This window comes from Lycorma delicatula, chromosome 1 (genome assembly GCF_047948215.1).
Source record: "Lycorma delicatula isolate Av1 chromosome 1, ASM4794821v1, whole genome shotgun sequence".
Lineage (NCBI taxonomy): Eukaryota > Metazoa > Arthropoda > Insecta > Hemiptera > Fulgoridae > Lycorma > Lycorma delicatula.
The window spans coordinates 359,629,313-359,643,068 of record NC_134455.1 but is presented as its reverse complement, the minus strand read 5'-3'; the positions used below and the strand labels follow the sequence as shown (position 1 = coordinate 359,643,068).

Here is a 13,756-nt window from a genome sequence, read left to right as displayed (position 1 = left end):
AAGATTAAATGATGACTTTTGCAGAAATTGCTGAAGGTATTAAAATTATTTTTAAATATAGAATTTTCATAAGATAATAAAATTTGCTTTAACCAGTTACAAACTTTTTAAAAAAATTAGTTCAAAATCAACAAAGAATAAACACTAGCTTACCTGGCATAAAAAAAACAGCTTTGTATTTGGTTACAGTAGTTTCACAGTTTTATATCAAATTTATAAATTTAATTATTTTTTATTTTAATAATTACACTTATAATAAAAGAAAAATTAGCAAAAATATACTATTCATTTTTTTTCAGTAAACTGTTGATGCTTACTCAATTTTATAAAACTGATCATCAAACTCTGCCAACAAGAGCAGTCTAATAAATAGGCATAGCGGGCAATGATTTAATTCCAAAACAGGGGTAATTTTTTCTCATAAACTGATGTGTTTGATTTTATTTTTTTTTTTATATAGTCAAGAAAATTACTCAAGTTGAAAATTTACTTTTAATTTAATGTTGTAGTCTTCTGTAAAGTAAATGAACTTTATACAGATATTTAACAGTAGATAATTTGAAAAAATTAGATTAATATAAATATTTTATTAAAAAAAAAACAACTCTGAAGTAACATATTTTAAACTTTCCTTGAAATTTTGCCTTATGGTAGGTATTAGTAAATTAAAAACAACCAACTGGTATAATTAAATTTATTTCATAAAATTATCTTAAAGATATTGCATAGATGTATTTTTATCCTCTCTAAGGCAGTGTTTCTCAACCTTTCAGTATTTGCGACCTAATTTTCAATCATAATTTTCATTGCACCCCCCTCTCATACAATAGTAATGTATTTTGAGTATTTTGATGCTAAAGCTACACTACGACCTTAATTAAAAACCTTACAAATTACCAAGAATAAGTAAATTTATTGATATTTGATAACACAGATCCACTGCATTGGCAAAACCAGAATAAAATGAAACTGTTGCCTGTTGAATTGTTGATATAGCTGAAGATGTAAAGCATCAGCTTTTCGGGAAGTTGTGTGATAAAATGATTTCAATTAATCTTGATGAGGCAACAGATAGCAATAAAGATACTCATTTCATTCCTTTTACTCAATTTTGTGATGGTACGTCAGCAGTAGAAGAACTACTTTTCTGCAAATCATAGAACTCAAAGCAACAGCACCAGCATTATTTGCTATCTTAATGATTTTAAAAATGAAGCAAACATAGTGTGGAAAAATTGCATTGGAATATGCACTGATGGTGTTTGTTGAATGTCTGAAGGATTCCAAAGTATATATACAAGCACTTATGAAACAAAAATCTCCAAAGGGTGTTTGGACACATTGCATGATCCACAGAGAAACTCTGGCTTCTAAAGAAATGAGTCCTGGTCTGAATATTGTGCTAATGATGGTTGTAACTGTAGTAAATTATATAAAAATGAGACCCCAAAAATCAAGAATCTTTTCTGCAATTTGTAACGATATTGGTGCAGTAAATTCAGAGTTACTATTTTATCGCGAGGCTAGATGATTATGTTGGAAATTTTTGCAAAATTTTTATGAATTTGAGAACTTTTATGAAGAGATGAAATCGTCATTTTTCCAGAAGAGGAAAATTGACTGGAAGCCATAAACTTTCAAAATGGTTTATTTGTGATGGAATTGAGCTACTTGGTTGACACATTCGAGAAATTAAATACCGTGAATCTTCAACTCCAATGAATAAGTACACATATGATGGATACGACTGATAAAGTTAATGCTTTTTGTAGAAAACTGGATTTGTAGAGCAGAAATTTAAAGCAAAAAACTTTGAAATGCTTGCAAATGTAAATAAATGTGTTAAAACTTACAAGGTTGAAGGACATATAGTATAGTTCTTCAAGGTTAAAGAACATAGTAGTATATAATAGTTCTTTTTGTAACCATTGAAAATAATTTAGGCATTCTGGCAAAGAATTGTAAAAAAATATTTTCTTGCTGATGACAACTTGGTAGCAAGTTATGAATGGGTTAAGGATCCATTTCAAGATACTCCTGAAGGGATCTCAACTGCTGAAGAAGAAATAATTTTCATCAACTTCCCAGTAAGTGGCAAAATCAAAAGACAATTCAGTAATAAATCACTCTTTGAATTTTTGACAGGGGTGGATGATGAGTTTTCTGCACTGAAAACAAGAGCAGTATATTTCATATACTATTATCATTTTTAACATCCTACCTTTGCAAAACCGGCCATTTTCTGCGGCGGCTGCTTTTAAGACAAAATATAGATCTCAGCTAAATATAAAATAATAACTCTAATTTCTAATTTCTAATATTAAACCTTACTTCAAAAAACTTTGCTCTGCAAGACAGGCCCAAGGGAGTTGCTATTTTATTATTTATTATGTTAGAATGTACTTTGTTTTGCTTTCCTTTCAGTAAATTAATAAATCTTTTTAATAATATTTTCTTTTTGTTAATCTCGCGCCCCCAATTAGTGATATCACACCTCCCTAGGGGAGTGTGGCTCACAGGTTGAGGAACACTGAATTGTATATCTTAATTAAATCACTGAAGCTTTGTTGAATGTTGAAAGTTGACACGTAAAATTACAAAATTATAATGAAAAAAGTAACGCAACAGGACTCAGTGATTCCAGAATAAGAACCAAAACTCTATAATTCACAAGCACACCTTTATAAAGACAAAAAGATATTAAGTTTCACACCAGGGAGAAAATCCCTTAACCATGGAAATATGTCAACTTATCAAAAATGCAAATCAAACAATAACAAAACTGTACAAGAAAGTCGAGGAAAAGACATTTTAAAAAAAATAAATATCCCATAATGACTGGCTGGTAAACTGGTTACTACCTAAAGATCACACATTTGAGTACAAAGGAAATCCGGAAGTGATGAAAGAATTAATAAAAGAATGTAGAAAAATTATGCTACGTACATGTCCAGAATTGTTCTAGAAAACCATATTTGATGCACACATCAGTTGCATTATATTATGGCCGTACATATATTAATAAATGGCCATTTATTAATATGACCGTGTGGACTGAAATAGACAATTTTTTCTGCTGGTGAAAAATAAAATCCACACTAGACAAAACTACTTTTGTGGCAAAGAGGAAATAATTTCTATTGGTTCTCTGAAAGCTATCTTAAAATAAAGAGCAAGGCCTGTTAAACTAAAGTCTGAGAATTTCAGGCAAAACCTTAAAACCTCAAAATTACCAGTAATAATTACTAACAAAATTTAAAATACATTAAAAATAATTAGTTACAATTACACATCGTTATTATTTATATATAAATAGAGGACTAGTTAATTATTATCAAAATATCGATTTATATTTTCAAGAAATAAATAATTTATTTTTACATAATTTATTTAACAGATAATAAACTAATATATAACTCACATTATCAGTAAATGATCAGCGTCAATAGCCATTCCAAACATACCTGAAATAGAATTAACTAAAATTAACAAAAAAAAAAAAAATATACTGCATTAATTACATATATAACCAATGTATGTGTGTGTGTGTGTGTGTGTGTGTATATATATATATATATATATATATATATATATATATATATATGAATATTAACTTAAATGTAATTTATTTAAGTTTATTTTCCTCTTGGTTGGATAAAATTAATTACAATAAAAAGATTTGTTTTTTACACTAGAAGGATAAGTAAAAGCTGCAAAAAGAAAATAGGAAAATCTAAAACTTATAGATGATTTAAAAGAAAATGTGTGTTATCAGATCTTAAAAGGATAGCTAAAGTTGAAGTGGATAGCATAAAAGTTTTATAGAGGAGAGTGGAAATGGATATAAAGAAATAAACTGCCTAAGGGGAAATAACTCTATGATATAATTTTTGCAGAAATACTGCCAAATGTAATAAAACCTTTCTTTATGTATGAAACATTTTTTATAAAATTGTAAAATTTGCTTAAAATAGTTGGAAGTTAATTTTTATTTATTAATTACCTTCAACATTTAAAAAAAAAAACAGTGGTGTTTTTATCCTAAAAAAAATCCTTTCGGCATGGTGGAAGGTGGAAGTACATTTCACTGGTGCTAATAGGGGAAAAAAAGATTTCCACCTTAAAGTTAAGAAAAACTTCAAAGTTACTCAATACGACACTGGTTACATGTAAAAAAAAGTTTCACATGTTTAGCATGCGCCAAGCCCCATCTTCTTACAATTCCAGCAACATATTAGTCATCCCTTACCGTAAGGGTTGGTCATATCAAAAATAGTTTCAGACAAAGGTTTTAGGTAATGATCAAAGGACTAACGACCACTTTTAACCGATTCGATACTGTGCCTGCTAACGGAGGTATTTTATTTTTGTCTTCGAAACTCTATTTTTTCCACCTCCTGGGCCAATGGTAGGTGATATCAAAAAACTTTACTTAAATAAGTTTTAGGCCTTTATCCAAATAATATTAGGAACTTTAAACCAATTCGATATTTTACCTAATAAGAAAGTTATATATATACCGATATTTTGTTGTTTTTTTTTTCAAAAAAGCCCTCCATTTCCACCCCCCTGGTCTGATTTTGCCCATAAACGAACTCGAACAATATTTTGGGTCGTTATATTTTATGTATGAATTTAAAAGTGATTAGCTCAAAATTACGGCAGTTATCGTGTCCACAAAAAAAATTAAATATATATATATAAATGTATATATAAACTTTTGAACTGCGACGGTTTTGGAGTTTGGGAGATCCGAAACGCCAAGATTTGTCGAAATTTTCCGAAAGTCGAATCATGGTACCCACAGCTTTCTTATGAAATGTACCTATTAACAGTTTTTTTTAATAGACGAGATTTTTTTTTTTTAATAAATAAAATATTTTTAATTTGGTCTTCTAATCATCCCTTTACGCGAAAAGTTTTATTCAATAAGTAAATTAACATTTTTTTAAAACTTAATAGCGTTAAAATGAAAAAAAAAATCGATTTATAAAAACATTTTATTAAAAAAAGAAACTTCAGGAGTAAAATAACAGATCTTACTTAATTCCTTTAAAATTAAAACGATATTATTTTAAATACAGTTATTATAGCCTGTGCTACGTGGTAACACAGTTTCATTTTATAAGTCAGCATATCATTTATTTTTATGATATTTCAAGTGGTTGAACCTGGTTTTAGGAGAGAGTAAACTGGTAAGAGGAAGAATTAAATAAGGGTTTAGAGCAAATTTTCATACGAAATGATTGATGCATATATTCCAAGAACACTAGTAGAAATTAATTATTAGTAAAGATTAAATGAGAAAAAAGTCAAATTCAATGATTATTTTTTTGTTATAACGATCAAGGTCAAGGACGGTAGTATTTCTCCTACAACTGCAGAATATGTTTAAAGTACCGTATATATTACTAACGACATGCTCGTAGTTGGTTATAATCAACATGCTCGTAGTTGGTTATAATCAATCAACGAGCAAGCAGCGTTAGAAGTCTCTGTTCGAATAATTCGTTAGAATTTGCATCTTTAACCTTTTTGAATGGATCAAAAAAAAGAAGGTAAACACATTATGAACGTACTTAATTTATCACGCATGATTAAATATTTAAAATGAACTTTTACGTAATATGATGTAATATTGTTTTAACGTTTTTTTATTATGTTTTCATGATTATTAATTTTTTTTACCAACAAAAACGATATTTTAATGTAAAACAGGTTAGGTAATTCGAAAACATCTGAACTTGAAGATATTAATAACGAAAAAACAATTTAGACAAGCATTTTTCAGTTTTTATTTATTAAAAAAGGAAAACAAATTCATTAAATTCGATTTTCTCTGATAACTAAAACGAAAACATTAAAAGACGATGTATTATTAAGTAAAAAGACCGACTTTTTGTTAATTTAATTTGGTTTTAATATTTTTTTAAATTAGTTTTAATACTGCTAATAGATACTGCGGATTAAAAAGCGCCAATGTTTCCTACTGGCAGCGTAATAACGAACCACGCTTCAAACTAAGTTCAGTGAAAATCAAAACGACTCACCCAATCTTTATCAAATTTTCAGATCCACAACTTTAGAAACACTAATAGAGCATAACTAAATTTTAATGAAATTGATCTGGAGATCAATTTCATTTGGAGATTTTCGAGCGATATAATTTCATACTAGGCTATAAATGTTTAAGGAAACCCCAATTTAAGTGAACGATATTTTCGTACTCCTCATACCTCAAAACATAAAAAAAATTCATTTTCTTCCTCTACTCCCACCGGGCAACCGACGTAATGCCGCATACTTTTCTGGGCAGTAATTACCGTACTTTTCTGTATGAATTGTACAAAAAGTATAATTCTTACAGTTTATGCCATTTAGCGTATGCTAGATGGTATTTTTCTTCTTTTAAGTTAAATTTTAATTATTGCAGTTAATCGTGGTATTAATTCGCTTTTAGTTTACAACATGGCAATTTTCATTTCACACCTTTGTGTAATTTTTAGGTTAATCTTTTACATCTAATTTTCTATTATATAAATGTCGTGTTAGGGGCTAATTACAGTACTTCGTTTTGCGCCCAGGAAAAAATATCCGAAAAGTCGGTAAAAAGCTGCGCCAGTAAGTATTATTTTTTTAAAGTTTTTTTTGGAATTTCAGCTTTTAAAATTTCTCAGTTTATGTCGCATGAAATTTATTTCCTAAAATGTTAATGGTGTTAAATGTTTTAACATAAGACCCGCGATAAAATTATGTGACTTTAAATGTATTATATACATACATGTGAGCTGGAAACGATGTTATAGAAATTTTTCCAGTTTGGTTAAGAACATAAAAATTTAACCCTATCCATAGTGATAATAATTTAATGATTAAAAATCATCCCTTATATACAATCGCGTTGTTTTGTTATTAAAATTAATATACTTATTCATTTCTTAAAATATTTGATTTATATATATATAAAATTTCACTTTCTATCCCGCTGATAAAAGTTAAACCTTTCTCAAGATAAGCCAAATAAGGAACAGAAATACATACCATACATTTGTAATGTTTTGATAACAGTAGACAATAATACCTTTCAAAATCTCTTTATCTTAATCTTCTTGTTTTCGAAACAATTAATTTTAGAGTACTACAACAGGAGAAAAAAAATTGAAGTCAATCATTTAACGATTACTAAATAAAGCGCGTTAAGCATTAATAAAGGAGAAGCGATGAGCCTTTTTATCGCGAAATATTTCCGTTTTCAGATTTTAAAGGAAATATCCATTACGACCATCCCTGAATCTATTTTGAATAAATTCGGCGTGACATCTATAAGTACGTATGTATCTCGCATAACTCAAATACGATTAGCCGTAGAATGCTGAAATTTTTGATTTAGAACTATTGTAACATCTCATTGTACACCTCTCCTTTTGATTGGAATCGACTGGACCAACAGTGTCCAAAATCCAATTTTTTTTTGATTTTGGACTTTTTCTAACTGCAGTAATAAGCTTTCATTGAGAGCTTTTCAACGATATATCATAAGTGGTACTTATTTTTCATTGGTTTCAGAGTTGTAGACGAATAATATTTTAATGAAATATTTGGATCTTACAAGGCGAAGGTACATCGGTTCAAATCAGACTTCATCTCCTCTTTTTTAACTTTTTTTTTTTAATTTAAATATATTGATTTATTAATAATTATTAGCCTGTTATTATAAAAAAAATACAACAAATAATAATTCATTTTTTTTTTGTCTTCAGTCATTTGACTGGTTTGATGCAGCTCTCCAAGATTCCCTATCTAGTGCTAGTCGTTTCATTTCGGTATACCTCCTACATCCTACATCCTTAACAATTTGTTTTACATTTCCCCTGTAATTTAACAGTTTTTTAATAATTCAATAATAACAATAAAAAAATATCAGAAATTATTAATGAAATAATTTTTTTTTTTTCATTTTAAAAAAGTGTATACTCGTATGCAATTTAGTAGGCATACAAGGAAGTCATGTGTTGTCCACATCCAATTTTTTCTGTTTTATTTAAATATTTGTCTTTTTAAACGGAAATGAAAAGAAATATCTTAAAAGTACATACGTTTTTGTAAGGAAAATATACTTTTTTGTTGAGGGGAAGTAATTCCTTCTCAGGCTTACTAGAAAAAAATTGACATCAGCGTATTACGATTTATTCTATTAATAATCAACAAAATTTTAAAACGATTAAAACTCGTAGTAGATTAGACTACTTTCGTCATTCAGTTTGGTACAGGAATACCGCCTTGAAAGGAGTAATGTTCTTTAAGCCTTAATTTAGGGAATCTATCCTAAAAGGGAATGAGTGATGTAAGAGTGAGCTGGTTGAATTGTGCAGTATGTTTCAAAATTAATATCCGGGCTTTAAGTAATGTAACTTTTTTTTGTGGGCAAAAAACGCCTGGGCGTTAACTCCAAAATAATAAAGTTTAGAATGTGTAAATATATTATTAATCACATTAAAAAATGTATTAAAACAAGCCAAGAAAGCAAATAAAACTCAATACTAATACCACAGACGAAGTCGATAAAATATAAAAGTTAAAATAACCGAATAAAGAAACTATATAAAACTTACCTAATTCCGATGGGTTGTGCAAAAGTCCCCTCCCCGGATAGCAAGATTAAATACACAGAACCAAAAAACCAAAATTGAAAGTAAAGATTAAAATTATTAAAAAACTCAGAAAAAATTCTCAAATTTCACCTTTTCTATTTAAGAAATCTTTAGCGCCATTTTACTACCAAATTTTTATTGTTTTTAAAGAAATGTATCAGTAAACTATTGATAACACCTAGATATAAAGAGATATTTTCACATACCATTTCCTGTTATACTGACTTATTAAATAATTAACTATTCTTTCGAGATAAAAATTTATTTACGCTTGTCGTAAGCGAATTGAAGAATTAGGCTTATTACAATGTACCCAGATAATTATAAATTATAAATATAATTAACAGAATATAACCTACAGCGTATGTTACGATTGCTTAGAATATTTTTATAATTATAAGAAATAATGCAAATATATCTATATCAATATATAAATATCTAAATCTATATCTATATCAATTTACATATATATATATATATATATATATATATATATAATGATTATCCAATTAGCCGGGCGCATTTCAATAAGCCTGATTTTTCAATTCGCTTACGACTTACCGACATGAACTTTTATCGGAGAATTAAAAGCTTTACATTTCTCAGTTTTATACGAGGGTAAGTCAATTATTCGCAATGTAGTTATAAATTTTATTGCAATACAAACATAGGAAACTTACATGTACATCATTTTTCAACATAGTACCCTTGCACTTCAACGCACTTGGTCCATCATTGCACAAGCTTCCTGATGCCCTCATAAAATAAGGTTTTCGGTTGAGCTGCGAGCCAGGAATGGACCGCTTCTTTCACTGTTTCGTCCGAGGTAAATTGACGGCCCCTTAAGACCTCTTTGAGTGGACCAAACAAGTGGTAGTCACAAGGGGCAAGATCAGGACTATACGGAGGATGAGCCAGTACTTCGAAGATGAGTTTCCGGAGCGTTTCAGCAGTGTGGGCAGCAGTATGTGGACGGGCATTGTCGTGGAACAACACAATACCTTTCGACAGCAGTCCTCGGCGTTTGCTTTGAATTGCAGGCTTCAGCTTGTCAGTAAGCATCTGATTGTAACGCGCAATGTTTATTGTCGTACCCCTTTCCTCATAATGTTCCAGTACTGGGCCTTGTGAGTATCAAAAAATAGGAAGCATCAGTAGGGTCTTGAACTTCTTTTTGCAGGGCTAATTTGGATGTTTCAATTCCATACTCTGCCGGTTACTCTCCGGCTCGTAATGATGGATCCGTGTTTCGTCACCGGTGATGATTCTGTCTAAAAAGATGTCCTGTTCGTTATCATAGAGATCCAAATGTTTTTGGCAGATGTCCAAGCGCGTTTGTTTATGCAGCTGTGTGTGCAGTTTTGGGACCCATCTTTTACAGACTTTATGAAGCCCAAGTCTGTGCGTTTGATTTCGTAGGCAGAACCGTGACTAATTTGCAGATGATGTGCCACTTCATCGATAGTTACTCGTCGGTCTAAGAAAACCATGTCACGTGCACGCTCAATGTTTTCCTCATTTGTGGCGGTAAACGGTCCTACTCTTTCGTCGTACGTAACACTTGTGCGACCGTTTTTGAAGTTTTCAATCCATTCGTTGACACTCCGTTACGGCAACACGCTGTTCCCGTACTGTACCGAAAGTCTTCGATGAATTTCCGCCCCTGATACGTTTTCCGACCACAAAAACGGATCGCTGAACGTTGCTCTTCTTTGGTGCAAACAGAAAGCTGAGCAGCCATGGTTAACGGCAGGGCAGCGATAATGGAACTAATCTAGCAGCATCAAACCTGCACAGACAATTAAACCACGCATGCGTCATCTACGCAACACGGCAGTACTACCAACATAAAGAAAAATATAACTAAACTGCGGATAGTAATTGACTTACCCTCGTACATTTAAATTTAATACTAAATAAGTCAAGAAATTTTTATTGATTATTTTAATAAAAGATAAAATTAAAAAAGCTTGTTTTTGTTGTACAATTATATAACATTAAGTAATAAAAGTTTAACATTTATTCAAGTAAGTTCCCATATTTAATATAAATTTATAAAAGGGGTATTAAAATGTAAATCCATTAATCTGTTAATAGGGGTGAGCTATTATTTCTAAAAATGGTACTGTTAAAGCAAATATTCAGTACAGGAATCAAAACCGATTTTTTTTTCTCTTTAACATCAAAAAATTATAAATCTACCCGTTAAAATGTTCTTGTAATTTTTAAAAACACAAAACAATTTATTTAATGTAAAATTACGTTGAAAATACATAACTCGTAGAATTTTAGTTTTATCATGGTAAACATTTAGGATAAGTGGTTTTCGAGTTAATTGAAAATGAAATCAGAATTGCGAAATTCAAAGTGGATTCAATACAGTAAACCGAGTACAAGAAACATGTAGGAGTAAAAATATTGTAAAATATTTTAAATTGTTCTTTTTTATAGTTAAGTATTACAATTTTATTAGCCAGAATGATACGTTGCGGTATATTTACAAAATAATACAATAGTATTAAAAAAAAACAATTAAATAATACATGAAATGGACGAGTACTTTTTAAAAGTATTGTTTGATTCTATCAAACAATATACCTTACTATGCGGAATTCATTTTACACACCGGCTAGGTCTAGTGGTGAACGTGTCTTCCCAAATCAGCTGATTTGGAAATCAAGAGTTCCATCGTTCAAATCCTATTAAAGTCAGTTATTTTTAAACGGATTTGAAAACTAGATGGTGGATACCGGTGTTTCTTCCTCCATTCATCTTCTGAAGTAATATCTGAAATGTAATTACCGTAGGCTAAACAGGAAAAAGAAAGGAAATTTATTTTACATATCTTAAAGTTTAGTAAAGTTGTCTACTGCAGATAGAAAATACTGCGTGTCAAGCATCAAAAGATGAATTTCTTATTTTAATTACTCCACGGTTATACATGCGATAATCTTAGAAACATTAAACGGAAGGGAACTGAACAAAAGTCTACCTAATTAAAGAATAATATCTACTTTGATGAATCCAAAATTACCCCTTTCATCAAATTTATAAAGGTTTCAAACGATACAGCGCATAATATAATCTTTTTTAAATGGAAACTTACCACTTTAATATGAACATGAAAATGTGTAAATTATTATTTATTTTTTTTTTTGGTTTTAATTTTGTTAGATATTAAGTAATTTTAATTTGTGTTTAGAAATGTTTATATTTTTAGTTTGATTTACTTTATTTTTTATATAATGACGAGAATTTAATATGATTAAGAGAACAATTTTTAATGTTTATAAAATAGTTTTAGTGTTTCTCTACCCTGGTAACCAATTGCTGTAATAAAAGGGATGACATTAACTTAAATCATCTATTAAATTGGTCTTTTCTTATTTTAAAATGCAATAAAATGGACAAATAAAAATTATTACAACTTGGACACAATCTGCCATTAAATCCTTTTTCGCTTTTGCTATTTTATTAAAATATATGGGACAAAATAATTGTTTATATTTACTACATTTTTCCAGTCTCACTGTTCTGAGAAGTTTCCTACCCATCCTGGTCTGAATCATGAAATTAGGTATATATATTCTCATCTTTCGTGTATATTAATACGAAAAACTGGGCCACTTCCATTAGACTTCTATATGCACAATTTATATTGTGCTTTTCTCTCGTGTAATTTTTTTTAATCTGCATTATATATGCACTATCAACTCCCACTTAGTGCTTTCACTCTTCATAGTGGAGTGCAAGCATCTCAGAATTTCATAAGTAATAAAAATGTTTTATTTTCTAATCTTACAATATTATTAATACTTGTATGTCAATTACAATTTTGTATGTCAATTACAAGTACCATAACAAGTTATTTTTAAAGTTCTACATTAATATTTTTAAAAAAATTCAGTTTCTGCGTATTTCATTATCTTTAATTTTTTATTATTTATCAAATGATGAATTTGCTCAATTGAATATATTTGTAAGTTTTCTTTTGACCTTCAGTTTTATCATTACTCAGAATACATTATTTTAATTTAAACAATAACTTAATTGTTCATCCAAACCCTTTATGTGGTGAACTGTTGCTTGATTTTGAACTCACTGATCCATACTTATGATTAAGAAATAATTCATTGAATATTTGGTTTTTCTTTAAACCTTTTTTATTGTAATGAATATAAAATTGATAAATATGTATAATTTATTATATGTACATGTTTACTGTATGATTGCTAAATTTGGATTAAACAATTTTAGAAATTAATCAGTAAAATAAATGTCAGGTGGTGACTGAATTGTAACAACTTCATATATTAACTATTAACAATACCTTTTTTATTATATCAGGATACAATTAAGATAGTATTTTTAAAAAAGAGCTCAGTCAAATAAATCTTTTGAAATTTAAAAAAAATGGCCTAAATAAAACTCAAACACATCATATTCTTATAAATATTCTTCTTCTTATATAACATTATTTTATTGTTATTTTAAGATAATAATTTTAAAACAATGGAAAACTGGAAAGGGAAAGTAGCAGTGGTTACTGGAGCCAGTTCAGGAATTGGTGCAGCTATTGCAGAATCATTGGTTAATATCGGCATGAATGTGGTCGGTCTTGCACGAAGATCGGATAGACTTGAAGTAAGTATTTGTGCTTTAATAAGGATGCTCTCCAAATATAATTCACACACTAATCAATTCAATGAATATAAATTATTCTTGTTTATGTACCTTGTCAGTTATTAAATTTTTGTAACCATCTGGACAAATACAACTTTGTTTAAAGCAGACCAAAATAAAGAGTAACTTAGGAATTATTAATGTTATATCAAGATTTTGGTCAGCCTAGTCATATGTTATCTGGAATTACAATCTTTAACTATGTAAATTAACTTGGAAGTTTGAGCCTGATAAAACAAACAAAAGAAAATTCAAGAAAAACTATATTTTTAAAAAAAAATCACAGAAAAATCACACCTTAATTCTTCAATCACAAAATTCTTCATCAGCTTGAACCTCTGTTTTCCATGATATTTATTTGAAATTTGCATCATGGAAGCTAATAATTCCTTCAGATTTTTTATCAAATATATACAGATTGC

The 13,756-nt window shown here is 29.2% G+C and overlaps 2 protein-coding genes across 7 annotated transcripts in view; one reads left to right on the top strand and one right to left on the bottom strand.

Moving 5' to 3' along the window:
- Positions 1-13,756, bottom strand: part of LOC142334490 (uncharacterized) — a 204,930-nt gene that overhangs the window by 148,091 nt on the left and 43,083 nt on the right. For 5 of the 6 annotated variants that reach the window (XR_012758834.1, XR_012758833.1, XM_075382559.1 and 2 more), the window contains exon 3: positions 3,422-3,464. Coding sequence is in view for 3 of the 6 variants with exons in the window: in XM_075382559.1 (XP_075238674.1) it covers positions 3,422-3,464 (43 nt within the window). In the remaining 3 variants the exon portion in view is untranslated. Of the gene's footprint in view, positions 1-3,352; positions 3,465-12,162; positions 12,476-13,756 lie in introns of those variants that run through there. The other variant, XR_012758835.1, reaches the window with a different exon arrangement.
- The window catches only part of LOC142334489 (farnesol dehydrogenase-like), a 29,396-nt gene continuing 21,042 nt past the window's right edge, over positions 5,403-13,756 (top strand). Inside the window, exons 1-2 of the mRNA XM_075382558.1 lie at positions 5,403-5,558; positions 13,147-13,295. Of these exons, the coding sequence (XP_075238673.1) occupies positions 5,540-5,558; positions 13,147-13,295 (168 nt within the window). The 5' untranslated portion in view covers positions 5,403-5,539. The remainder of the gene's footprint in view (positions 5,559-13,146; positions 13,296-13,756) is intronic.